Consider the following 26,389-nt stretch of genomic DNA (forward strand, 5'->3'; position numbering starts at 1 on the left):
ACCAGTTTTATGGCTGTAGTCACCGTATGATGGTAAAACTGTCAGATAACACAGCTCCCCGTACCCCAGGAAGGACCAACAGGATATATTCTCTGGTGTGGGGAGTCAGTTTTTCACAGTGACAACACCCAGAAATACTTTGCTTTAACCACGTTACGAGATTTTTACCCACATTTAAATCCTGGACTACGTGCATTAGATCTCTTGTACTATCCCAGCAAAATCTCTTATCAGCTCTTCCCAAAGCAATTTCAGCCCAGCTGGTTCTCTTTTATCCACATTAATGCTGCTTTACAATTTTGCATCACCAAACCACAGTGGAATTTTCCCAGTCACCTCTATTCCTCTCTTCCTAGAGTAGGAAAGCCCTTCCAACACCTCTGTTCCTCTCATAACCCCCACTCCTCATGACTCCTTCTAACCTTTGGGGGCTGGTTCTGAGTCCTAAACTAACAGCCCTCTTCCCACCACTTTAGCCACAAGCTTCCCATTCTGCTTTATAACACAAATGTCCTTGCACCCTCTAGGAAAACTAACTCAACACTACTAATTCAAATGTTTTACTTATATTATTTACTTCATAAAACTGTAGCACTTATCAGGGATCCAGTAACCCCAATTTCATCTGCAGCACTAGCTCTTCCACATCACTCTTTGAGGAAAAAGAAATATACAATCCAGGAGGAGTGCACAGGGTTAACTCATATATATTCAAACTTCTGTCATGTGCTACTCTCCTCCAATACAGCCTGAGCACATTTCTACATCTCTGACTGAAGTGTCAGGTTTATACAGAACAGTAACTTCACAACAGAACAGTAACTTCACAACAGTTTACAACAGAAGTAAAAGGTCTGTTGCTAGAGCTCTGGTACACCACACTCCTCCCACCAAGCAAAAGTGTAACAACACACTGATTTAACACGGAGATCTATTAGGGCATGGCATCTCTTGATCTTTATTTAACCATGGAAAAATATGTAAACACCTGTCATTATAGTCAGATTACTCATAACATAACATCTACTTGCCTCTAGTCAAGTGATAGACATTACCAAAATCCATTTTTTCCAATCCTTAAGTACTGGAAGGACAAGGAATACAACTTTCATAATAGCTTCTCCAACCTAAGGAAAGGCACACCAGATTCTGCTCTTCTGATGCTGAAGCTAGTAAACCACTACAGCATAGATAGCAGAAATTTGTCAGATATCAACATAAAGCTACCAAGAACCATAGAAAATCTTTCATCAATTTTAGTTCAGAATCTGATCTTTTTCTGTTAAGACTCTAAGTTACATTTAAAAAATACTATGTATTACAGAGGGTCATACTAGATGATAACAAAAAGCCATTCTGGCCTTATAACTATGGAGTTTCTAAGCAGTTAATCTCCTCAAAAAATCTCCTACTAAAATGGAGCATACACAGACTCCACTTACTCAATTTGACAGGTCAAAATCTAATAAAATTCTGCACATGCAGCAAGTTACACCAGGCAGGAAAGGCTGAAATAAAACTACTGTTTCATGTCCATTTTTCCCTTCCTACCAATCCATATCCACGTTGCAAGCCAAATTCAAGTCACACACTACAGGTTTAGATCAGGTTCAGATCAGGAGCTCAGGATTGGGGGATGTCTGAACTATAAAATACTGAGAGTTTCATTTAAAACCATGACTTCATTAATCTATGAAATGGCATTATGATTTTGGTATGGTCAGAAATCCCAAATCCAAAAACAAAGGCTACCTCGGCTTTCTAGTAATTTATGACCTCTCTGACTCTCAAAGCCAAGCCCCATGCACAAAGAGGCCAAACAATCTCCTGCAGAACATTTCTCCTTTAAAGAAATCTTGCAATGAAGAATAACACATGAAATTTGGAAGGGGAACAAATGGGGAACAACAATTTTCTACAAAGTGTGTAATAGTTTACTGAGCAGCCGAATTCCTTCCTCACACAAGGCTGACAAACTGCCCTGGCACCGTGTGTCTGGTACTCCTGGCCCTATAGGAAGAAATAATTACTGAAGATTTGCACAACAAGGATTCGTAGCTCTCCAATGTGTAATTGCAGCTATAACATTCCACAAGGACTTTGTTTGCAAAGGACTGAGGTTGTTGGAACAGAAGAGTATGTGATAACTACAACCACAGGTACTGAAAATCTGAAGTCCCTGGACATTTTCTGAAAACCTGTTCTGAAGTTTATACAAGTCTTTTAGGAAGGAAAATGTCTCTAATAGGTTTCTATCTAGAAATTCAGTATTTACATATTCATCAGCTTTATGGCGACTATCATATGTGATGAATTTCTGGTTTTTATGCTGAAGTGGTTTACCAACTTTAGCATTAGAACAGCAGAAGCTGGTGTGCCTTCCCTTGGACTGGAGACACTATGACTGAAGTTGTACTCCTTGCCCTTCCAGTACTTAAGGATTGGGAAAAATGGAGTTTGGTAATGACGCTGGATAAAAGCCGTCCATATCCTATATGTCCCAGGTGATGCAGTTCCGTCACAGTTCCCTTTGCCTTATCCAAGCATGCCTGAATCCCTGGCACATGGACTGCAGCATTGTGCTGCCACAACAGCTCAGAAAAGTGAAGGCTTTCATGGGCCACCACATTTAGCTCCAGATCCAACATCCTTTCAGCAGATGCCAACAAAGAAACAACAGCAGGTTGGTTATATGGTGCAGATTTTGCCTGAACAGAGCAGCAACCCAAAAGTGAACAGACAAAGCATGTTGGGGTTTTTTTAATGATGCTTTTTAAGCTGAGTATTACTGCATTGGCCTGAGCAGAGAAAACAGAAGTGTGCCAATACTTAGAAGCATAATTCTGCAGTTATTTTATACCTAATAATTAGGTCTCTATGGTGGAAATGTTGGAGTCTGTTTAGCAGAGCATTTAGGTTGTAAAGATTTAAGCGAGTTAAGTCACAAGAGCTTTAAGTAATAAGGTTAAAACCAGTATTCCTTAAAGGGACACGGTCAAGGCTTGAAGCCAAATTTCTTTTCAAACTCGCCAACAGATTTAGGCTAGAGATTATCCTGAACAAGACACCTCCTCTTATCCTTCATCAGACTAGACATCCCAGTCCAATTCACTTTCCATTTATACAGTATGTTCAACTGCAAGGAAGAGCATCAAGAAACTGAGGTCAGCACAAAGCTGTTGAAACGACACATTTTCTTTCTGTTTTTTAATGCTCCAACTCCCCAGACGCAGGCAATCCAAAAGTGAACAAAATCAGGATTTTTAATTCCTTTAACATAGTTCCTACCCCTACATGCATCCTGCCCAGGAATTTTAAGATTTTTTACAAATTTAAGTGTGGCCAGAAAAATTAAATCCTGCAAACTAAGCAGGCAACATTTACTCATACCTGATACTGCCTCAATTTTCTCTCAGCACCGGGTTTCCATGAGCTGAACCTCTCTCAGCAAATGATTCCATGCTGAGTGCATGGACCCACCTCCCACACAGGTCTGTCCAAAGCCCACCCCAGCTCATCTGACAAAAGGATGAACATGCACTCAAGAGCAATATGGCAGAGGAAACATAAACGAAGTCACAACCATTAGCTGGCAGCATTCCCTTTCATTTTTAGGATGCCCACATGTAGCTATCAGAGAAGCAGCATTCCTGCCAGTGCTGTGCTCCGATTCCTTGCCACTTTCCACAACAGCAGGACATGAATCCGAGCCATAATATGATGCTTAGAAAGTTCAACCAGCACCAGTCAAAAAAATTCCTCAGCTGAGGACTTATCATCTAACTTGATCCTCTAGCCACAGCTGGTCTCTTGCACCACACGCTACACAAGGACGGAAAGGCTGGTAAGATCTGTAGCTATTCAACATATTGGGTTTTTTAAGTGTAATTATTCAATTATTCAAAGTTCATAATGGGGAAAGTAACTTAAAAGGACAGTAAGAAATCTGTTTTGAAAGCCTGGTGAAGGAGTTAGATGTCACTAATGTGTTAGAGAAGTGTTAGATGTTTATGATGCACCAAGTAAATCATATTTGCATCTTTTAATGAAACTATCAACCAGAGATTTCTCAGAGTTTTTTTTTAAATCTGCATTAGACTTGAAGCTTTCTTCTCAGCTGAAACAGACATATAGATGCACATAATGTATTTCATAATATATTTAGCTGAAATCTGCTCATCACAGAAGACAGCAGTACTCATATCAAGACAGTTAAACAGAGAAATGCTGAAGAGCTCATATGCCTGCCAGTACTACTTCAGTTCTATCAAAACTTGCAAATAGCATTCCAACTCATCAACTGTTAAACAGGCAAAACAGCTGTTTTGGATCACCACTCCCCTTTTCTTCCACAAAGCAATTATTTAATAGTTACCTGCAGTGGCTGTGATTAAATCAAATTAGAACATGGGCTGTCCAAAAACAATCCCTGCAATACATGAGGGACATTTCAGAGAGAGTTAATTTCATAATGTTGAGACTAATTACTACCAATTGACTAAGAAGAAAAAATATGAACCAAAACCATCATAATCAGATTCAGGAATCGTTTATTAGGTGTTTTCCAGGGGACCAAAAAGCCACTACTCCTCAAGCAAGAAGGACAGCTGAATTCCACTCCACTTCAAAGAGCTATCAAGCCATGGTAAAATATAAGAAAGAAACTATTGACACAGGTTGCGTGGCCCAAGATTTAGGAAGTTAAATGCACAGAAAAGCAAGAGCCTTAACAAAAAATCTGAATTGAGACAAAACACCAACAAGGGTACTGCCCTCCCAACTCATCAGCTGATTTAACTGCTGATGGTGAAAAAGCATTAAGCATCCCATAAACATCTGCCACATGCCCAGGAAGAAGCAAGCACTTGTGAGATCAGGTACTTTCCAGCCCGTGGCAAATGAAGATAATGTTAAATATTTGACGCGCAAGTAATAAAAATCAGAAGGTCTAAAAAACTGCAACTTGCATGTAATTGAAGTAGTCTGTAGCCCAGTGACCTTTGTTTTAAATGCATCCAGAGAGATCAGAAAAGAGGCTCCAAGAAGAGCAGAGTATGACACCCGAGGTGACACTCAGAGCACACCTGTACGTGGTCAGGTACCTACAGATCACTGAGCACTCCAGACAAATGTCTGAAATGTTTAAGGAGTTAAAGTTCTGGTAAAAAAAAAAAAAAAAAAAAAAGATGCCCACTATTCAGCACCAGCTTGGAAAGACTGACCCAAACTGTACACACATGGAATTTTCTGAGACACACAACTCACTTAGGGTAGAACAGTGTCTCAATAAAGTGAAAAATGACATAGTATGGGTGAGTATCCAGTGAAACAGTAATAGAGAGTCACTTGAGAGGCTGGCCATGATCAGTGGTGTTCCCCATCCCAAAGCCTGCCATATTTCACTCTTTCTCAACTGGGCTTTTGTCACTTACACAAAACCAAGCAGGACACAGAGGCCAGTCAAAAGGCAAATAATAAAAGCAGAATTATGCACAGCAGCCTAGCCAGGTATAAGGAGGGCCTAAGAGAAAAGACAATCCATCTGAAATCTTTCTAAATGCAAAGAAAGCTGATATAAATCCCCAGAATATACCTATGGAATAGGAATGCATGTCACAGAAGGCATCTGCCAAATTTTACTGGTGACAGTTTACAAGCAAAACAACACTTCAACAAAGCTCTTGGTAAACATGGCTAAAGCAGGCACAGAAAAGCACACACCAACAACACAAGTAAAGAGGATTTAATTTCTCTGACAATGATTAGATCAACACAACAATATTAAATGCAATTTCACTACTAAACAAACTTTTGAAGTACTGTCAGAAAGCAAAGACAGCAAAGAAAAGCAAATCCAAGTGCTAAAGAGAAACCATTTAAACTCATGACTCCAGAAGTCATTCTAGCAACCAAGAGGCAAGAACACCAAGTTGCTTACATACACTTCCATACCAAGAAAATGGCAGGTATTAACCACTAAGCTGTAACGTAAGAAAGAGGCAGAATTAGTGAAGACCCTACACACTTTCACAGCAGCTCAAAATCCGTTTGCAAGACCACACAGGGAATTATCAGAACAAAAAAGCAACAGAGAAAGAGTTGTTAGACACATCCCTCAAGTTCAAGATCTCTTGGAAGAGCAGCAAGAAGAGCTTTTTTGGAATAATTAAAGTATTTTTCAAAACACCCAGTAAAATTGACCACAAGGCACAAAAAATATCCATGAAAAATTATGAAAAAAATTCAAAGGAAATACATAGAAAGATGATTTGCCATTGGACATACGCATTTCACATGCATTCAAGTCAAGTATTTGAAATAAGGTCCTGGATTAAAAAAGCAATTTAATTTGCTTGGACTTTCATTGCTGCTGTGTAAGCTGCAACTAGATCTTGGAGGGTTAAGAGTTTAAAATTAGATTCTTTCAGCATTTAGATTAAATGCAGCACGTTATTGCATATTAAAAGAGTATGCTAATAACTTTAACAAGCTAGGCCTGGCAGATCTCACATTGAAGGAGTCAGCTGAGAGTACACCATAAGAGCAAAAAGGAAGCAGACACTATTCAAATTCAGGAAGAACCTCTGTACCATCCCTTCATCCCACTGAGAAATATAGGGAGATTTCAAGTAGTTCATAGTCCCCTAAATACCTAAAAAGTAGATTCCACACTGTTTGCACTAACAGTGCCCAAAGCTGAAAGGGTGAGGATTTTAAACAGGAAATCAGATGATCACCCATGCATCAAAAGCCAGACATGGTTTGCAGGTTTTACTGAGCAACAGAAAAAGCTAGAAATCTTAAAAAGTTCTCTCCAATTACACCTTTATAAACCTAAAATTAACTCTCAACACAAAATGTTCTTTCAGTAGAGAACACTTTGTTCTTAGCCTTATTACCCAGATTCCTAATGCACTTTATTGTGCTCCAGCACTACTGACACTGGTAACTTCCTGACTAAGGACAACTAGTGAAATGCATTTCATAATAGTCACACACCAAATTCTAAATGAATTATTATGTTATTTTAATATCCTAGTGTTACAACCTTGCATTTCTGCTACTACTTTTAATGTTCAATTCTTCATAATTTTGACCTACAAAAAGGTGGATATGTTTTTTTTTTTCAATTCCACAACCAGTTCAGAACAGTCCTAACAGCATTCAGTCTTTCAGAGAACACTGAGGTAAGTTGAGGCCATTACACTAAGGTAGGGGAAAAATCCTTTAAAGAGAAGTTCCTGACACTTGGCCACTTGTAGGTATAGGTATTTCTCAGTATACCACAAGACTGAACATGTTTTCATTTCTTTTATCATTAGCATCCACTTCCATTCTCTTTCTTTGTCTCCTTCACTTGGAAGTCAACACAGTTCAATTCAGTACTGGAACGCAAATTTTTCTGGCAACGTAGGGATGGACAGTTAATTCTCAGAGTGGTATTCCAACACTCCAGCTGTTTTGACAAAAATGTCACAAGCTCTTCTAATTCTTCAGCACAGCCACAAGATAAACATTAGGCAAACAAAAAAATATCGTTCCTAACCTCCAGACAATGTCATTTGAAAGAGCAGTCAACTTGAAATTCTAGAGCGCAAGAGCTCACCCAAGCCATTCTTTCATGTACCTCTGGCAGCCAAATCTCACACAGATATCAGACCCCAAGATAAAGGCACACTACACAGAAGCACCATGACCTTATGGGACCAAGTCAGGCACTGTGCACAGGGATGAGGGAAGAACCCCACTGCCAACATCCTTGGCATTATAATTATCAGCTGGACCAGGCAGGTCAAACACTTTGGAATACAGTGACAGTGAAGATACAGCATAAGCTGCTATGAAGCAGAGAGGAGAAAAACTAGAAGAGGACCATCAGTCTTGAGGTAGCAAGGGCTGGGGACAAAGAAGGATGCAATAAAAGTGAGCAGGTCAAAGGGCATGAACTATGTGTCAGGACAGTGATAAACAGAGCCAGTGACCGAGTGATCCAGCCTCAGCAGGGCCCACTTTGCTATGACCCCTGCAAGCTGTGCTGAGACAGCAGTTATTCCCACCACCAACTCAGGAGACAGGAAAGATCAGGAAAATAAATTTTATCTAATTTAGATGTGGGGTAAAATCAACAGTTACAAGAGAAAGCCAAGAAAGTTAAAAATGCAAGAGTGACGTGAAAAACTAGACTGCTTCCCTGGGATTAGTTTTATTTAATATGTACTATTTTCACAAATACAACACTAAATGCAAACTAATAAAGCAAACTATGCCAAGAGAAGATTATCAGACATAATCCAGACACAGCTGCTCGGAACAGGAGTGTATGCAACCTCTCTTGCACTTAAGCAGTGGAATCAAAATACGAAGAAGTCTCCTAAAAGCCTCAATCATGTAATATTCAGGATTTCTTTTCTCCTTCACTTCACTTACACACACTGCATATTTTCCTGCTTCAAAAGAATCCCTTAATTTGCTCCTACAACAGCCCATTACCACTGGCTTATTTCACACATCCCCTGAACTGCTGCAGACAAGCCCAGACTCACAATTCCTCTGAGCTTAGATTTTCTGTCAGGTGTTTCCTATTTCTATGGCAGATACAGCTCAATGATTCTGGAAAAAACAGAACAAAGCAAACAAAATACACCAAAGAAACAAACAAAAAATGCCACATAACAAAACAACAACAAATAAAACAAACAACAAACCAAAACAAACAAAGGAGAAAAAGAAAAAAGAACACACACACACAAAAAATTATTTGTTCTCCAAGAAAGTAAGAGAAATGTAGCACTTGACATCAAGAAGACGTATATGTTAGCTGGTCTTTCAGGAACAAAGGCAGCACCCAGACACGTTTGGTCACAAACACTGAGCACTGTTTTAGATTAGTGATTCATTATAATACTATTAATGCGCACAATTCATGGGGGCTGCAAAATAAATCAATAAATTAAAACACTATCCTTCTCACTGGCAGGCTTCTTGTGCTGCTGACACTTAGAGCTTTTTCCACATTTTCCTTTATATGGAAAACTGCAATCCAGATGCTATGAACAGTGTCCCAATCACCTACATTTATTCCATGGGGGTTTTTGTTGTCTTTCTTTGTTAGTCTCAGCTCTACATCATCCAACCCCACACTACTGTGTAGTCTTATATGTGTACCATTTTGAATAGGAAAAAAAAAACAGCTTTTCCAACTTTCTTACTAACAGCTCCCTGCTGTCTCAACAAGATTAGTTCATTTCGGTGGAAAGGTAAAAGAATCAAGAGAAGTGCCATTTTGTTGGGCTTTTTTTAAAAAAGTAACAATTAATAAAGCCGCTTCCTCCTTGCCCCTGTTGTTTTATCTCAGCTCCTGGTATCTGTTTTGTTTTTCACACTGCTCCACCTCAACATACTTCCATATCATGTTAGATAGTTGCTTCTTGTGAGATCTCATCAGCTCATCCTTTCAGTCATGGCTATTTCAGAAAACATGTTTCTTGATGTTTAGTAAATTGACTACATTCTGCAATCTTACAACAAAGTTGTTCAGCATCATCGATTTAAATGAATTCTCGTGTCTTCTACTGTCTTCGCACAGCAGATGGAAACAGAACATAAAATTTTCACAGTAACTCTTCACACAAAGTCATGAGCCACCTCAAATTTCTTCTTTAGCTCTTCACACAAACAAAGAATAAAAGAAACACAAAAGCACACCATTCCAGGCTCCTGAAATGCTTTTATCCTAAAAACTCTACAGATCAAGAATAAACACCTTGAAAACAGAAGACACTTTCAGCAGCTCAATCATTCAGTTCATGTTCCTTCACTATTTCTCGTGAACAGCATGTAAATACATTCTTAAGACAATCAGCTTCAAGTGGTATCAAACCCATAACACTTTAAAGGACACTCTCGAAACATTTTGAGGATAAACCACCAAAAAGAATTTTAAACACCCTGTAATACACATAAGCATCCTTCAGCTAATAAGAATCAGCTTCAATGAAGAAATTTTGGCAAAACCTTCAAAATGGACTACACAAATCTGCACTTCACAGTTTACATAGAAGTGTACAAAAAGCATATTTAAGCTAAACTTTGCACTTGCGCACCTCTCCTAAGCCCTTAAACAAAACATGTGTTTAATAAAAGGGCTGAAACTTAATTCAGAAACACTCCCCAAAAGCAGCGCTCTCCCCAGAAGAACACATCTCAAGATGCTCTGTTGGGCATCTTACACCATCAACCAACACAGGGCTTTTGACTTAAAAGAGTGAAGAACAACTGGATAGGGTGCTGTTATCAATAAACCCGTGTGTGTAAGAGAAGAGCTGAACTGCCAGCAGTGCCAGTTTTTTTATCATTCCTGGCAAAGGAGCTGAGAACATTAAAACTACACTTTTAAGCCGCAGGGCACGGCTGCGCTCGGGGACGCCCGGTGACCGCGGCGTTCAGTGCAGGGAGACACGTCCCAGCAGCGGGAGCCCTGGCAGATGGTTTCCCCCACGGATTTCTTTATCATTATTTTTTAGCGCTAGGCAGCAAGAAATGGGGAACCGGAGACAGCACTATAATCCGCTGAGCAGAGAAAGCGCCGGCTTCCCGCAACCTGTTCAGCAAGAGGACGAGGCTCGATAGCAGCATGAGGAGGTCATTAGGAATGTATGCGAAATAACAATGCACGCTCTAGAGCGAGTGTACGGAGTGACAGCAGCCTGCTTCCTGCCCGCGCCGTTCACTGGGCAATTCAACTCGTGTCCGAGCCAACTCCCAAAGTCAGCCACGGCTCCTCCCGGAGCTCCGGACCTTCCCGGCCGGGACCGCCGCTCCTGGACCCGCACCTGCTCCCTCGCCATGCGGCACCTCCGGCCCAGGGGTGCAGGTGGCGGCCCGGGCCGCGGCCGCCCGCGGCTCAGGGCGGGGAGGCACCGGCACGCCCGTCCCCGTTCCGGGGAGGCTGAAACCCACTTCACCCAGGACAAAGCCAAACCCTGCCCAGGCGTGTCCCCCCGCTCCGCCGCCGCCGCCGCCCCGCTCACCTCGCACGCAGAGCAGCGACATGGCGGCCCCGGCAGCCGCCCCCGGCTCTCCTCATGCCGCCCCGCGGACACCGGGCGGCGGCGGCGCCTCAGTCGGGGCGGGGCCGTCCCGCCGGGGCAGGGCCGAGTGACGACGGACGCGTCAGGGGGAGCCCGCGGCCGGCCGGGCGGGCCGCGCTCGGGTGCGGGGCTGTGCTGCTTGGCTCTCTTCTTTTCAGGCTTTTGTTTCGCTCCCGAAAGGTGAGGGAACTCGATGGAGGAGGACCGCTCTGCATGTGTCTTCGCTGGAGTGCTCGGACAGGTTGTGGTGTGCTAGCGTAAGAATTATGGATTGTGTTGAGAGGGACCCTTAGGAATCATGGAGTCCAGCTCTTGGCCCTGCACAGATCAACCCAAAAATCCCACCATGTGCCTGAAAGCATTGTTCAAACGCGTTTTGAACTCTGTCAGACTTGGTGCTGTGACCGAGTACTGAGGAGCCTGTGCCAGTGCCCAACCACTCTCTGGGTGGAGAACTTTTTCCCAAAACCCAACCAAAACCTCCCCTGACACAACTTTAGGCCATTCCCTCAGGTCCTGTCACTGGTCACTGAAGAGAACAGATCAGTGCCTGTCCTACTTCCCCTCCTGAGGAAGAGGTAAACTGCTGTGAGCTCTCCCCTCAGTCTCCTCCATAATAAACGGGCCAAGTGACCTCAGCCGCTCCTCACATGGAGGGCTTCCCCTCAAGGCCCTTCCCCATCTCCACTGTTGATGGAGGAGCTCAGCTGATGATGAAGAATCTCAACTGATGCACAGCAGCAGCTGTCTGTATCTCCCCCACACATGGAAAAAGCCATAAGCGAACATTTAGGGAAAAGCGGGACAAGCAGATGTGATTACTTTGTCCTAAAGCTCTGTCTCTGTACTCTTCCAGCTACAATGGCCAGCCACCTCTGAGGATTTCCAGAACCCTCCTGTTTGTGTGGCTGGTAATGCCCAGTCCAGCTCTCTGCCTATCTAGTCTATTTCAGACCCCTCCAGAAGTTTGCATCCTCATCTTCTGATTGAGCAGCTCACAGGTCAGCTTCCTGTTGCAGAAAGAACCTCCTGAGATGGTTTCCCTTGAGTCCAGTTCTAGCAGTTTTCTCTGATTGCCTCTAATGCTTTTAGTGCTGCTTCATCCCAAACTATAAATAGCCACAACACTGCAGAATGTGCTTCTAGTTCCAAACAGAAGATCTAGCAAATAATTTCTGAAATTGAAACTCAACAGCAAAATGTAATATAATGGGATTGCTATTCAGTTAATATTTAGAAAGTCCAAATATTTAGAAAGTCCAAATATTTAGAAAGACTCCAAAGTCTGCAGAGAGTGTGAAGGACAAGACTCCTGTTTCAAAAACCAACCATCCTTCCCAAGATTCACACCTAGACAAGGAAGATGTAATTTCTGCACAGCATATATTTCTGCCTTTATGTTTGCTGCCCAGAAGTGCATCAGTCAAGGGAATGTGTCAAAAACATACATATCTCTGAGATACCAAGAGGAACCACTTGTAAGGATAAACTATGATATTCCTGCAAACAATCAACCAGACTGTGTGCTAAGGGTGTTACCAAAGGCAGACTCGAGGGACTGGGAACACTTCCACTTAGCAGTGTGAATGGGAACTGTCAGTGCAGGGAGCTGCAAGTGCCAGCACTGAGGCAGCCAGGGAAGAAATCTCCTGTTCTTGCCCCTGAAGTGGCTTTAGTGCTGCTGAAATGCTGCTAGACTCCTCAAAAGCTCTGCTTTGCTTCTCTGTGAGTTCATCACACGCAGCAGCAGCAGCAGCAGACTCTGCATTGTGGCAGTACCTCATCCCAGGCTGCCCCACCTGTGAGCTGGGGCCTCTGACTTTCTAGTTAACTTGAAGAGAAGTTAGTGTTTCTCTCTGCAAAGTCCATCATTATTTACCTCCCATGTGTCTCAGGGTATAGTGCCCTGGCCCTGGCCTTTTCAGATCTCTACTGCTCCTTTGCATTTCTTCAGAGCCTCAGAGATTTTCATTAGCAAAAGGTGTGCTCAGGGGTCCATGAGCTGCCCTGATGCCTTTCCTTTCCTGTCTTCTTTGCAGCCTTGTTGCAAACAAAATCCTTCGAACTGTACATAAACTAATTTCTGCCACAACCACACAATGTCATCATGACTGCTCTCCTCCCTTTACTGGGCCCCATTGCTCTGCCTGTCCTAATTTAAAAATTAAAACATTCGAGGCCATAATTGTCACAGAATGCGTCACACAGCACCTGGTACAGCAAGTCCCTATCTTGCCCACAGCTTGTAAATGCTACCAGAATAGGAAAATTATCTCATCAAGGGCAGATGATGTCATATGCATTTTAAAATCATAGTAATGGGTTATTAGCAAGTGCAGCAATTAAGTGTCTTGTAGCTAGGATGAGATCTCTAACCACCAGCAGTAACGGTGAACGCTGAGGTTATCACAGATGTTATGATTTCCCTGCAGTTCTGAGGTCTAATTAGACGTAAATGTTTTACCAGACTTTGTCTAATCAAAAGAAATCATTTCTACTTGTGTGTCTGTCCATCTCTCCTCTCCTTTCCATCTCAGATAGGCTGGAAGACAAAGTCATTGCTGCAAAACTTCTGCATGGTAGAGTTACCTTCTTCTACATTATGCTTGCTCTTTGAAATCAACTTCCCAGCTGAAGTGACACTCCCCAATGGATTTTGCTCTGTTATTGTTTTTAGTTCTTCCTCTGGACATTGTTATCATAAATACAAAAAATAGCTTAGAGATAGAAAAGCTGCAGTAGAAAGAGGGCTAAAAAAACCCCAAGGTCTGTGCTGTTCTCAAGCTGTTAAATATGGCTGATCTTTCCAAGTTTGTTTCTAAAAATCCACAAAAGGGAGTGCCAGGTTCACAAATGCTTAACTAGGAGCAAACCCCTAAAACCTATTGCAGCAGACCAGATCTAAATTGTGCAGCTGACAGTGTGTTCTGGTAGCACAGGCAGCACACTCCATCAGCAGTGTACTTTTTTTTTAATTGGTGGCTTCTGCTAAATTAAGGAGAAAAAACACAGTGCAGTAAGCACACTACAGTAACTTCTGTACACACTGAGAATATCTTCCTTCCTGAACAACAAAAGGTACTCTGCAAACACAAAACAAAGGCATTACTGTCAACTCCAAAGTGACACCTGATTTTTTTACTCCCTGAAGAGCAAGAGTTAATCTTCTCTGTTACTCAGACCCCAGCCATTGTTCTGAGTTCACCTGCTGTTGAATAGGAAAGTAATAAATGGGTGATACTCCAGTCACTGCAGCTTACCAGCTGTTTTATACCTGCCTATTTGCTCTACTTTCCCTGTTCAGAGAGCAATACTATAGTTATATTTGCAGTCTGCATAAACTGTGTTTGCTTCTTCTCTTCTTGTTCTGCATTTTTTTGAGTTTTGTATTTATTATTAGAGAATGGGTCAGGCTGAAAGTCAGTGTATAGCAAACCCGCATGGGCTTTATTTTAAATGAAAGGGTTTACATCTGCTAAACCATTTTTACTGTTACGCAACTGACAAAAAAAATCATCTCAGACCTGGTTTTTGGGGCTAAGCTCTAAAGATAAGGAAAAAAAAGCTTTTAATTTACCCTATGACATTTGGCAGGAATTCAGTGCTGAATATAGACTAAGCAGTTGATTGATATTCTGATATTGGGAGGCAGCCCTCAGATTTATTTGACTGTAAAATAACTGGCTACTGAAATGGCTTTCACTGGTATTTCTGATCAATTTATTTATTAATAAAATGTAATATTTGCACAACCACTAGGGAACAACATGATGTGGTGGTTTACCTGTGTGCAATACACATTTGAGTAACATCTTGAAATGCACCATTCTCTGGGCTGGATTGCAGCCTTTAGTCAGTGCGCTAGCTAAAAAATACCATATGCATGCACTGAAATGTACAGGGAAGCAGCCTGCCACCCTCTCAACTATACATGAACTATAATGTTGCTTTTAACATTCAAAAATGTTCAAAACAATTTAAAGGTTAGGGAATGGGTAACATTCTGCACCTGTAGCAAGGTGGACAGGGCATCAGCCCCTACCAAACAAGCAGCCAAACTTTGGGCTGCAACTTGGAACATCCTCTTTTCAATGTCCCAGTCTTGTGCTTTCCTAAAGATTGATGACATCTAGAAGTGACAGTGGTCTGGAAATTTGAGGCATTAATCAGTGGCTTAATTTTAATTGCCTCTTGAAGCAGAGCCCCTCCAACTGTGCTGTCCAACCCTCAAGTCTCTGTACTGAGCCTTTCCTTTTGGCATGCTCAGGACCTGTCTGCAGCCATTTAGCTTTCCTCCGTGCACAGCATGACCATTTGGGTAGGCTTCAGTTTTTGTGCCTTAATTTTCCACCCACAAAATGGAGGTGAAGATTATTTTTAAGGAAGCAGGTATCAAAGGGTATCCTGATTATAAATACATTAGAGATGATGAGATGCATGAACATTGTCACTGCATAACCATTTAAAACATCACAAAGAGCCCTGCCAGCTTTTAGATTACAAATGCATATTCAAAAGGCTGGAGAAGCAAGAGGGGTCCTTTCATCTCAGGGCAAAACCCCTGTACATGAGAGTAGCTTCCATGGGAACTGATCTTTCAATTACAGCTGCTCTGCAGAAAAGTCTTTCAACTGCTCATGGCAGAGTTGATAGAACTGAACCCATTTTTCATCCAATTATCCCAACCATCCCAGACATGGCATTTCTTGTTCATGTTGAGGCAGTTTTCCTTGAGCAGTACACTAGGATTATACTGCAGACTACACCCAGAGCTCCACACATGGGTAGCCAACAATTTCAACTTTGTCTGTCCAAGCAGTGAGCTGCAAAGCAAAGTAGAGACCCCACCAGGGATAATTCCCTGGGATCTAACCAAACATGCTAGGATTGATCCCTCACCTAGCCAGCATGCAATGTGCCATTATTGCTGCTTTTCCAAAAGCAGGTATCACAGAATCGTTAAATCAATCAGGTTGTAAAAGACCTCTGAGATCATCAAGTCCAGCCTGTGGCCTAACACCACCGTGTCAACCAGACCATGGCACAAAGGGCTATGTCCAGTCTTTCCTTAAACACCTCCAAGGACAGTGACTCCACCACCTCCCTGGAGAGCCCATTCCAGTGTTTAATCTCCTCTTTTGTGAAGGAATTCCTCCAAATGTCCAACCTAAACCTCTCCTCAAAGAGTTTGGGAATATGTCCTCTCGTCCTGTCCCTGGTTGTAGGGAGAAGGGACTGCCCCCCACGTGGCTACGCCTTCCCTTCAGGTCACTGTCAGAGCAATACCACTCTTATCAGAGATAAGCTCCCTGTATGCCTCCTTTTCTCTAGGCTAAACACCTCCAGCTCCTTCATTTACTTCTCCTCAGACTCCAGACCCCTTCCCAGCTCCAGCTGGACGCACTCCAGCACCTCAATGTTCCTTCTGAACTGAGGGGCCAGAACTGGACACAGAACAGAAGGTGTGGTCTCACCAGTGCCAAATACAAAGGCACAATCACTTCCCTGATCCTGGTGGATGCACTATTTCTGTTGTAGCATATCCACAAGCTAAAGGGTGCTCAGGTGCCCTGAAAGCCTCTGCCTTAGGCTGAAAGGATCATTTTGATCAGCAAAAATACTGTACTTTGAGCAATATTTATTCTTGGCTGCATTTAGCTTAATTATCCCCTCCTCAACACATACATACTGTCTGGCAGTCTGATAGTGCCATGGGACACAGGACTGAAGAGACCCCTGGGATCAGAACCCCTGTTCCTACAGTCACACTGCTCCTGTTCCCCAGTTTACAAACAGTTTGGGTATTTGCCATGGCACTTTACAGGAACTGCTCCAACATCCCGACATACTCATGTTCATCATTCTGCCAGCTTGACCCTTCAGTTAAAGTAGTGTTTCTGTCTTTCTAATATTTAGACATGAGCCAGCAACTCCATCTTCTAATTTTGCTTTCTCAGATTAAAAAAAAAAAAAAAAAGTATTTTTTCAAAAGAAGTCTAGAGATTCCTGTTTCTGACTGTATTGTGTTTTCACCTTTTCAGTTTGAGTTAGCACTTCTCAAGTACAAGTGGCATGTCTTGTGCACAGCTGGTCACATCAGGATAAAAGCAGTGTTGCCTGGTCGTGGTGCCACAGATCAGCTACAGATCTGTGGAGTCCTGTGAGACGGTCACCTTCTGGTTCTACAGGAACAGGTGACACCCCTTCTGTTGTTCCATACTGCTCTTTGACTGGATTCATGTCTAAATTGAGTCATGGCTTTCCTCTTAAATGGGAGTCAATAAATATTTTCTTTCAAGTAAATCAGATATTTTCCCTTTCCAAGAAGAGCCACTAGTAACTTGGCAAGGTGCGAAATCCCCTTAGCCCACCTAGGCTTGTTTCCTGGCTTACAGCTCGGTCTTCAGTTACTGTTCTGTTCACATTAGCAGATCTTTGAGCAGTGCAGAAGGTTACTCTTCAATAGAGGAGCCTAGGGGAGCAGCTTTTCTCTTGCTTTTGCAGCTTTTATTCTTTGAAGATGAACATTTGTCAGACATAAAAGAGGAGCTATTTGTCAAAGTTGAAATTGTTGGCAAACACAGCAGAAGCAATTGACTCTGAGGAAGAAGCACCGTGAGACCGCAAAGGTTCTTCTGCCTGCTTGACTGGCATCACCATCCCAACACCACAGTCAAACACCACCAAGTCAGTCAACCTGTAGGAAAGAGTATCACAGGCAGAAAAGTTACCCCTCAGGAATACTGGATGTCTTTCACTTTGCGGTGGGGCAGCTGAGAGTTTCTCCTCTCTGGCGTGATTTTTTATCTTAGTGTACCTGAGAGCAGCAGGGGCAGAAGAGAGGTTTCTATATTAAAAGCGAAAAAAATGCTTTGGCAAGACCCTTGAAAAAAACGGGAGGGTATTTAACTGTATTTATGTATAACATGGTTTTTGTCAGAGAATTTTACAAGAGCAAAATAGTGCTCTTGTAAAATTACTTTCTGGAGGAATAAAGTATATCGCAGGGAAGGGCCAACCTCACACAGCTCCGTAGAGCCATCAGCCCTCTAGATGAGGCCAAGTGACCAACACTTCCTATGCAAACAGGCTGTTTAACCTTCCAGCTAAATTTTTCCATAGTGCTGGAGTTCAAGCAGTGTGCATGTGTACCCTGCCTTCCCGCTACCTGAAGAAAAAGGGGAAAGCAGACAAGCTGGCCCTCCCTCCTCCGAGCTTCTGGAGCTGCAATAGTGGAGTAAAAGCCCTGTTGTGACATTTTCGCCACCAGCCTCCTCAAAGGGGTGTGCAAAATCAAGCATTTTGCAGTTCTGTTCTCCCCAGTTCACCAGGAGTCTCTCTAGTTCACATTCTCAGTCCCCTTTTTGCCCGTTTCCAAAGGATTTAGAAAAATCCTTTTAAAAAGAATTTTAAATGCAAAGATAAGAGAAGCTTATCCATTTCATTAAATGCCCATGCAATGTCTAGCACTCTGCTGCTGATTGCTGCAGTGTAAGACAAGCATTAACAAGTAATTAAGAAATATCTCACTGTCCACATTGTAATTTTTTCCCATTACTCCTTCAAAGCTTTTTTTAAACAAAAAATAAAAATTAAGGACTCTTCAGATTTTACATACCTGTTTCCACAATACAGTATGCCTGGCAGCTGTGGGGCACAATTCCCTTAATAACAGAGTGAACTGCAGGTGAAGATAAGTCACAAAACATGCGACAATACAGCCTGAAAGTTGTTTTATGAACCATAACTCTTTATTACCCTGTTCCTGAACTTCACCTTCTATCTCTGAAGGCAGGTCTGAGAGGGTGAGTCTTGAAATAACTGAAATAGAGGATCCTCTTGAAATCTTCCATTTAGAAGCACCATTAATAGGATGGGTATCATCTGGGGACTAGTTTGCATATTTGAATGAAATAAGTTGATAAAATGCAAATACAAAAGCAAAATTCAAAACTGTAGCTAACAGTCACAAATATCTTGTGTTTCTTGGGCTGGATATTATATTCTTATGTTGCAATAAGAATGGACATCATCCATTAATTCTTTGAGCCTCTTCTGAGAGCCAAAGATAAAAATAAATAAAATGTAATTAAAAAAAAAAGAAAACTGCTCTTCCAACTTTCTTTTCTTTCATAAAACAACAAAAAGGGCCAATAAGCCTTTTCTGTATGCTCATGGAAATCCAGCCCAGCTGGTTACATAAAGTTGCTTAGGAAAATCAGCAAAGGTTGGAGGGAAGCAGCCTGGGACAGATAGGGTATTTAAACATTGGCACTGTGATAAGGGGTCTGCAAGGATCATGGTTTGCCTTGGCAGGGAGCTGTGAAAGCTGAAGGGTAAGCAGTCCCTGCTCACTGGATTGTAACTGTGGGGTGATGGGGCAGCCCTGAGCCTCACTGCACCATGACTCCACAGCCATCCCTCAGCAAACCTGGGAGACTTGTCTGATCCCACTCAAAGGGAAGGAGCAGGGACCACCAACACCCTCAACCCCCATCTCCATGCTAAAGAGCACCTGCTTGAGTCCAGGGCTATCATTTCCCTCCTTGCTTCTCTTCTTCCTTATCTCTTCCCATCTGCCTAAGAAGGGCTCAGCTGCAGCTTCTCTCAGAGCCTACAGTCAGAGCAGGGATGCAAGAAATGCCTTTAACTGACTTATGTTTGCCAGGTCTTGCCTTGTGCAAGATTCTCACTGAGGAAAGGGACACACACAAAGGTAAAACAATCCTGGAGGAAAAGGCAGCAACACAGTAATGCCATTGAGATACGGCCAGATGCCTCAGTGGAAAGCAGAGTGGTGTAGGAGGGATTGGAGAGCTGCTCAGGTCTAGCCTCCCATCACCTATGGGAAACAAACTTTCCCAGTCTGCGGAGATGCCATTCCCTTTCCTCATTGCTGAAGTTTCTCAAATCTGGGCACAGAAGCCGTGCAGTCTGTAGTGACATCCATCAATATAATTTGATAGGATCATGACAGGGATACCCAGCAGAAGGTTAAGCCTTGGTCTACCATCTGAACCAAAAGCTGCCCCTGCCAGTTAATCCCTGGGGAGTCTAAGAGCTGCTGGAAGGCAGAGGTGGCTGTCTAATTTCTAGAAGTATGAGGCTGTGAAGAAGTAACCAACCTGCAATATCATTTGCTTAGCCCAGAGTGGCTTTTTGGCAGTACCAGGCATGCTTTCTTCCCCTCTACAATTCCTGCTAAGTGTACAGAGCCAGGATCCCAAGTGTATCCACTCATCAGAGACCCTAAAACCCTTTCCTTAGGGTACTACTCGCAGTCTCAGCATCCTGGCCAAATTCCAGTTGGGTAATTAGACTGTGATTAGGTAACCGTTTGCATATGCCATTACACTTCCCTAGGGAGCCTGACTCTAAATTATTTGATGGTTTTAGGATTTCTAGTCATTTTCAAGGCTGTTTCCATTGCCAGTGGGAGACTAAATGCTGCCAGAGATTAGGGAATCAGCACAGGCTGTGGAATGAAGAGAGAGCAGCCGTGCCCAGAAGGGCTTGGGGGTGCTGTGGGTGAGAGGCTGCACATGGCCCAGCCATGGCACTCCCAGCCCAGAGAGCCAAACGTGTCCTGGGCTGCACCCAGAGCCCCGTGGGCAGCAGGGCAGGGAGGGGATTCTGCCCCTCTGCTCTGCTCTGCTGAGACCCACCTGGAGCCCTGCATCCAGCCCTGGGCTCCCAGCACAGGAAGCACAGGGACCTGCTGGAGTGAGCCCAGAGGGAGCCACCAAGGTGATCAGAGGGATGGAGCAGCTCTGCTGTGAAGAAAGGCTGAGAGAGCTGGAATTGTTCAGCCTGGAAAAGAAAAGACTTAGGAGTGACCTTATTGAGGCCTTCAAGTACCTTAAGGGAGCCAACAAGAACAATGGAGAGGTATTTTTCACAAGGTCATGCAGTGACAGGACAAAGGGGAATGCCTTCAAACCAAAAGAGGGTAGGTTTGGATATTAAAAAGAAATTCTTACTGTGAGGGTAGTGAGGCACTGGCACAGTTGCCTACAGAATTTATAGATGTCCCTGGAAGTGTTCAAGGCCAGGTTGCATGGAGCTCTGAGCAACTTGATCTGGCGGAAGATGTTCCTGCCATAGCAGTGGGATTGTCTGGATTCTGTGGTGCTGTGAATGGCTTCACTTCACATGGCTTTCCTTTAGGATGGTATTGCCTGTGTGGCCGAGGTACTGCCTGTGGTAGTGGGAGTCCTTCTGCCATCTCTCCGCTAGGGAGGTGCTGACTGAAGCCTGCTCATAAAGCCGAGGTAAGCAGCAAGACCCCCAACCAGGAAAAGAAACATAGTGTCATTGTCATGCTTAGTGGGTAGGAAAGAAACAGATTGGCGGAGTCATTTACATGTGCTAGGGATCATTTTGTGGTTTCCAGATTGAAATTCTTAATGGCACTCGTCATAAGTAGTTTGCTTCCAGATGTTGTTTGCTTTCATGTTCAGAGCTACATGCATTAACACAGAAAATTCTGCTTGGAAAAATGGTCACTTGCAACTACACAAATCTAAGAAAAGTCAGCATCCAAAATGCAGGAAATTTTAGTCAGATACCATAATTTTCCCCTGCCTTTTTATCCTTAATTGCCAGCCATTTATGTACCGTGGAATATTTGTGTCATACAAAAATGCTGATGTCTCACAAAGATGCCAGATAAAGCAATTTTTGCTTCTATCATAGGACTTCTATCCTTTGTCTGCCTCTTCCCATACCCAGCAGTTCCCCTCTAGTCTACAGCTCTCATCCAGCCAGCTATCACCTCCTGTTCCCATATGGTGACACTGGTGCTGTATTCTTCATCCAGAAGCTCCTTAAAGCCAAGCCTTGGCTGACACATCTACAGGGGAAAACCCAGTTCCTCAGGCTGATGGCAGCAGGCAGCATCCATCACCCATCACAAGCCTGACTGCAAAAAAGCCACTGATATTCTGGCACTAGGGTACCCTACAGAGACAACACAGATGTAGAAGAAAAGCATCCCTATCAAAATACACCTTCCCATAAGGTAGAGAAGTTTCTCTAGAGGTCTCCCTACTACTGAGCAGCCCAAGTTCTGCTTTTTTTTTTTTTTGCAAAAATCTGTTAAGACAACACCAAGCAGCAATAAAGGGTATGTTTCCCTGCAGGATCTGGAGGTTGAATGGCTGGAGGTATCTAGGAGCCTTGTAGGTTGAACCTAATTTGTTTCTTGGGGGTTGCTTGCAATTTGAGGATTTATCAGAAAACTGCCCAGTTCTGCTGTCATTTAGTGCAAGTTTTGCCCTGTGGCCTCACCAATTCCACGCTGGCAGAGTGAATGTTCACAGACCAAAACATGTAACTGCAGGGTGCTCTGAAGCCAACCCCACAGGCACTAAGTTTTAGTACTAATTACTTCTGAATGTGGGGATGGGGGAGCTGGCAACTGTTACCATATCTTATCTTTCTGTAAGGAAGGGCAGAGCTTTTCTAGTGCTTTAGGTGTGTGTTGGGCTGTCAGCCAAACCAGGAGCCCCTCCTAACAGCAAGGAAAGGGGGGCTGTGATACACTCCGGAGTCTTGGCCAAAAGCCAAGCAAGCAGCACAGCTGGGAGCTGGCGGCTCTCTCACAGCATCAAAGGAAGACAAAGGACTTCCCCTCTGCACACAGGGGCTTCTCAAAACTCGTCCTTGCTCCTTATTCCAAAGCCATCAGCTTTGGATGCTCTCAGCCTCATAATTTCTATGTTTTTGAGTGCTTATACCACCACTCAGGCAGCTTTTGCTGTTTGACAGGTATGGGGTACGCCAGGGCCTTGGCCATGGAGCAAAAGCAGGAGATCTGGCTTTATCCTGACGCTGATTTTGTGCAAACGTACAGTTTTGGACGATGCTCTCAGGCATATGGTACAACTCTTGGGGTGTCCTGTGCAGGGCTAAGTGTTGGACTCAGTGATCCTTGTGGGTCCCTTCTAACTCAGCATATTCTCTGATTCTGTGATTTTGTGAACTGCTCTGTTCCTTGGCAAAGGTTCCGAGAACATTTTCTAGCCCTGTCTTTGTCCTGCTGCCGTCCTGCTGCCGTGTTACAGGGTGAGCAGATGCTTTGTCCTCTCTCATTTGTCACCTCTGGGTCATTGACCACACTTTTCTCCTGGAGACCCTGTTTTCTATCAGATTCAGTGTTTTGTGTCCTTATTGCTCATTTCCTCATTTTTCTTTGGATCAGGAATGCCCCTAGGCTTCTGTAAGATTCTCTCTGGGTCAGGATTTAGCAAAAGCAGGTGTCTGCAGTCTGGGTGTCTCTGAGCTCCCCCATTGTGTCCGTCTTTATAATCCATGCAAACACTTTTTCATAACAGTCCTCTTCACCCTGAAAACAATATTCAAACTAGGTTAGATGTCCTGAAAATACCTCTTTTTACTGACCATTAGGGAAGCCTGGGAACCTTAGCTCAGAGGAAGGCAAATGTCAGGTGAGATGAATCTAATGCTTTTCCTCTGAATATAGGCACCACCTCATAAAGGATCATGGTCACAGATTTCTTTTTGTCCCAGACCAAGATTTCTTTGTACAAAACAAACATTGATATCCTACAATTTTCTCCTCACAGATACATCCTGTGGCCTCAAGTTCAACCCAGCTAGAGCAGAGCTCTTCATATTCACAAAGTCCTTCCATGGTGGAGTACAGAATTATTATCCTGCCAATTTTTCAGGCCATAACCAATATGTCAACTTCAAACCATGTCCTCCTGGCCAAGGTCTTGCAGTGCCTTCCTTCAGAATACCACTACTCTTTCCCCCTTCCCTCACACAAATGAGTCTGTTCAAAACTCCAATCTGAGCTATTCTGAACTCTGTGGCAAAGGATCTTTTTCCTGCCAAATGTTGGACCCATCTGGCTGATGCAGTCCTAAAGAGAAACCACATGAACCTCCTATATTTTTCATCCAGCTCTCCCAGTTCTCCACTATCTGCCTGTCATCTTTGGGGTTTTTAGCATCCCTCCACACTCCTCTTGCAACACTCCCAAAATGTAACCTGACTGGTTAGCTCAGCTATCAGGCACAGATCCGTGTGGCATTGGCTGACATTTTTCCCAATGCCCCTTGGCGTTGTCTCTACCTGCCTCTGTGTTTCAGATCCCAACCTCTCAAAGCCACGTTTGTGCTTTCATTGTGAGCTGGCACAACAGCTGCTGAGGCACAGCCTCTCTGGAGAGGGCTGTTGCTGCAATCGCTCAGACCAGAGGACTCTTTGTCTGATTAAATCTGAATGGGGATTAGTAGCAGAGGAGGAAAGGGCTGTAACTTTAATTCATGAACATTATCCTCTTTTCTTCCCTCACCCATTCAGCATTAAAATGGATGCAAGGCCACTGAGCAACATTTTTATGAGAACTACATGCACCCCTCTGCTTCCCTGTGTGTTTATTCCAGCTGCAGCGAGCAGAGATGAAAAAGGGCCAGCCCTGCTGGGGCAAGAAGCCAACTCCTGGAAAGAGTTTGTCCCTGTGGAGCATATTTAGAGAGCACAACCTGGAAATTACTACCCCAAAAGTAGCCAAGTGCCTCCCAACCGCAGTGCAGCCACCTGTACCTGGAGAAAGAGAGCTGATCTCTTCCTCCCCTGGCCCTCGGGCATTCACACTGTAAAGCTTTTCTGATGAGAACGGCATTGTGTGTGTGCCTTTCAGCCTCCACAGCCTAAAGATGGTGCACAAAGACTCACTTAGTGGCATAAGGTGACATAACCTGTCACTTGAGTGATCATCATCCTGTGGTGACCAGTGACAGGACGCAAAAGAATCGCCTTAAGTTGTTTTAGGAGTGGTTTATGTTGGATATTAGGAAAAGGTTCTTCACACACAGGGTGGTTGGGCACTGGAACAGGCTCCCCAAGGAAGGGGCCACAGCACCAAGCCTGTCTGAGTTCAAGAAGCATTTGGACAATGCTCCCAGGCATGTGGTGTGACTCTTAGGGATATCCTATGCAGGAACAAGAGCTGGTCTTGATGACCCTTGTGGGTCCTTGTAGGTTCCAACTCAGCTTATTCTGTGAATCTATGTTTTATCAGTGCTACGTCACATATGGGATGTAATGATTTTTATCTCTCTGAACTAAAATCAAACCAGCTCTACTAGGGGGAGCTTTTACCTTGGGCTTTTTTACCTTTCCAGATTTGAGTGTGAAAGATATGGAGGTAGGTCATCCAGGCTGGAAATTTCTTCAGGGAGCCCAAAACCACTTCCCAAACACTGCTGTCACTGCCAGCATGGCTGCAGCATCCTCCAGCGGTGTAATGCACAGCCCATGGGTGCAAGAGCTTTAGTTGGCCCCCAGGCCCCCTTGTGCCTCTCCAGCCCAGTGCCAGGGATCTGTACCCTGGCAGGTGCTCCTGGGACAGGGCAGCCGTGGTGCTTGGAGCCGGGGGCCGTGGCTCCTGCCTCCCCCGTGGCTGTGACCTCGTTTCGTGTGCGCTCGCCCGCGCTGAGCCAGTGAGACTCATCCGAGAGCCCCACGCGGGCAGCTGGCAGGGATTTTTGCATCATTTAATTCTCAATCCTCCCAAGAGCCTGGTGAGGGATTGAGTGTATTCCCTGAAATGAAGGACAGGCCTGAGGGGCAGAGCCAGGCACTGGGAGCTGGAAAGACCCAGTTTGAGAGCAATTTGTTCCCAAATGTCCCTTTGGGTGAGAAAAGCTAAGGCAGAAATAACAGCCGGTGTGGGCATTTCTCTGTCCAGCAAACCAGCTGGAGCCAGGAGCTCCCATTGTGCCTACATGCAGCATGCTGAAACCCTGGGAGGCGTCCCCTCCCAGTGCAGCAGAGATGACAGGCCAAGAGCCGCTGTGATTTGGGGCAGGGATGTTTGTCCTCTCTGCTATGTGCTGGCCCCCAAGTGCAGCGATGCCCATGCTGTGGTGCTAGGTGTATTTGCACATCTGAGCACACTGAGCAGTTGTCTGCACATGGATGCTCAGACAGGATTTTTCTGGATGCTCACAGGCACTTTGGAAGTCCAGCAGCTTGCTAGTGCTGCCCAGTCCACCCTGATAATGCTGGCAGGCCTTCCTTCAGACCAAAAAATCACAGAAGGGATCAGGTCAGAAGGGACCTGAAAGATCATCTCGTTCCAATCTCCCTACCATGGTCAGGAACACCTTCCATTAGACCAGGTTACTCAGATATGGCCTGTGGCTCTATGGGCTCCTTCTGACCTGGTTTCCTCTATAAATGTAGATGCAGATGAGCTTAAGATGTGCAGAAGGGAAGATCAACTGCTCAGAGAGGCATATATTTCTGCCATAGTTTTCTACAGA

General features: G+C 44.0%; 1 protein-coding gene across 1 annotated transcript in view; it reads right to left on the reverse strand.

Moving 5' to 3' along the window:
- The window catches only part of UNC13B (unc-13 homolog B), a 206,775-nt gene extending 195,690 nt beyond the window's left edge, over positions 1 to 11,085 (reverse strand). The window contains exon 1 of the mRNA XM_058044077.1: positions 11,031 to 11,085. Within this exon, the coding sequence (XP_057900060.1) occupies positions 11,031 to 11,052 (22 nt within the window). The 5' untranslated portion in view covers positions 11,053 to 11,085. The remainder of the gene's footprint in view (positions 1 to 11,030) is intronic.
- Between the last annotated feature and the right edge of the window lie 15,304 nt (positions 11,086 to 26,389).

This window comes from Melospiza georgiana, chromosome Z (assembly GCF_028018845.1).
Source record: "Melospiza georgiana isolate bMelGeo1 chromosome Z, bMelGeo1.pri, whole genome shotgun sequence".
Taxonomy (NCBI): domain Eukaryota; kingdom Metazoa; phylum Chordata; class Aves; order Passeriformes; family Passerellidae; genus Melospiza; species Melospiza georgiana.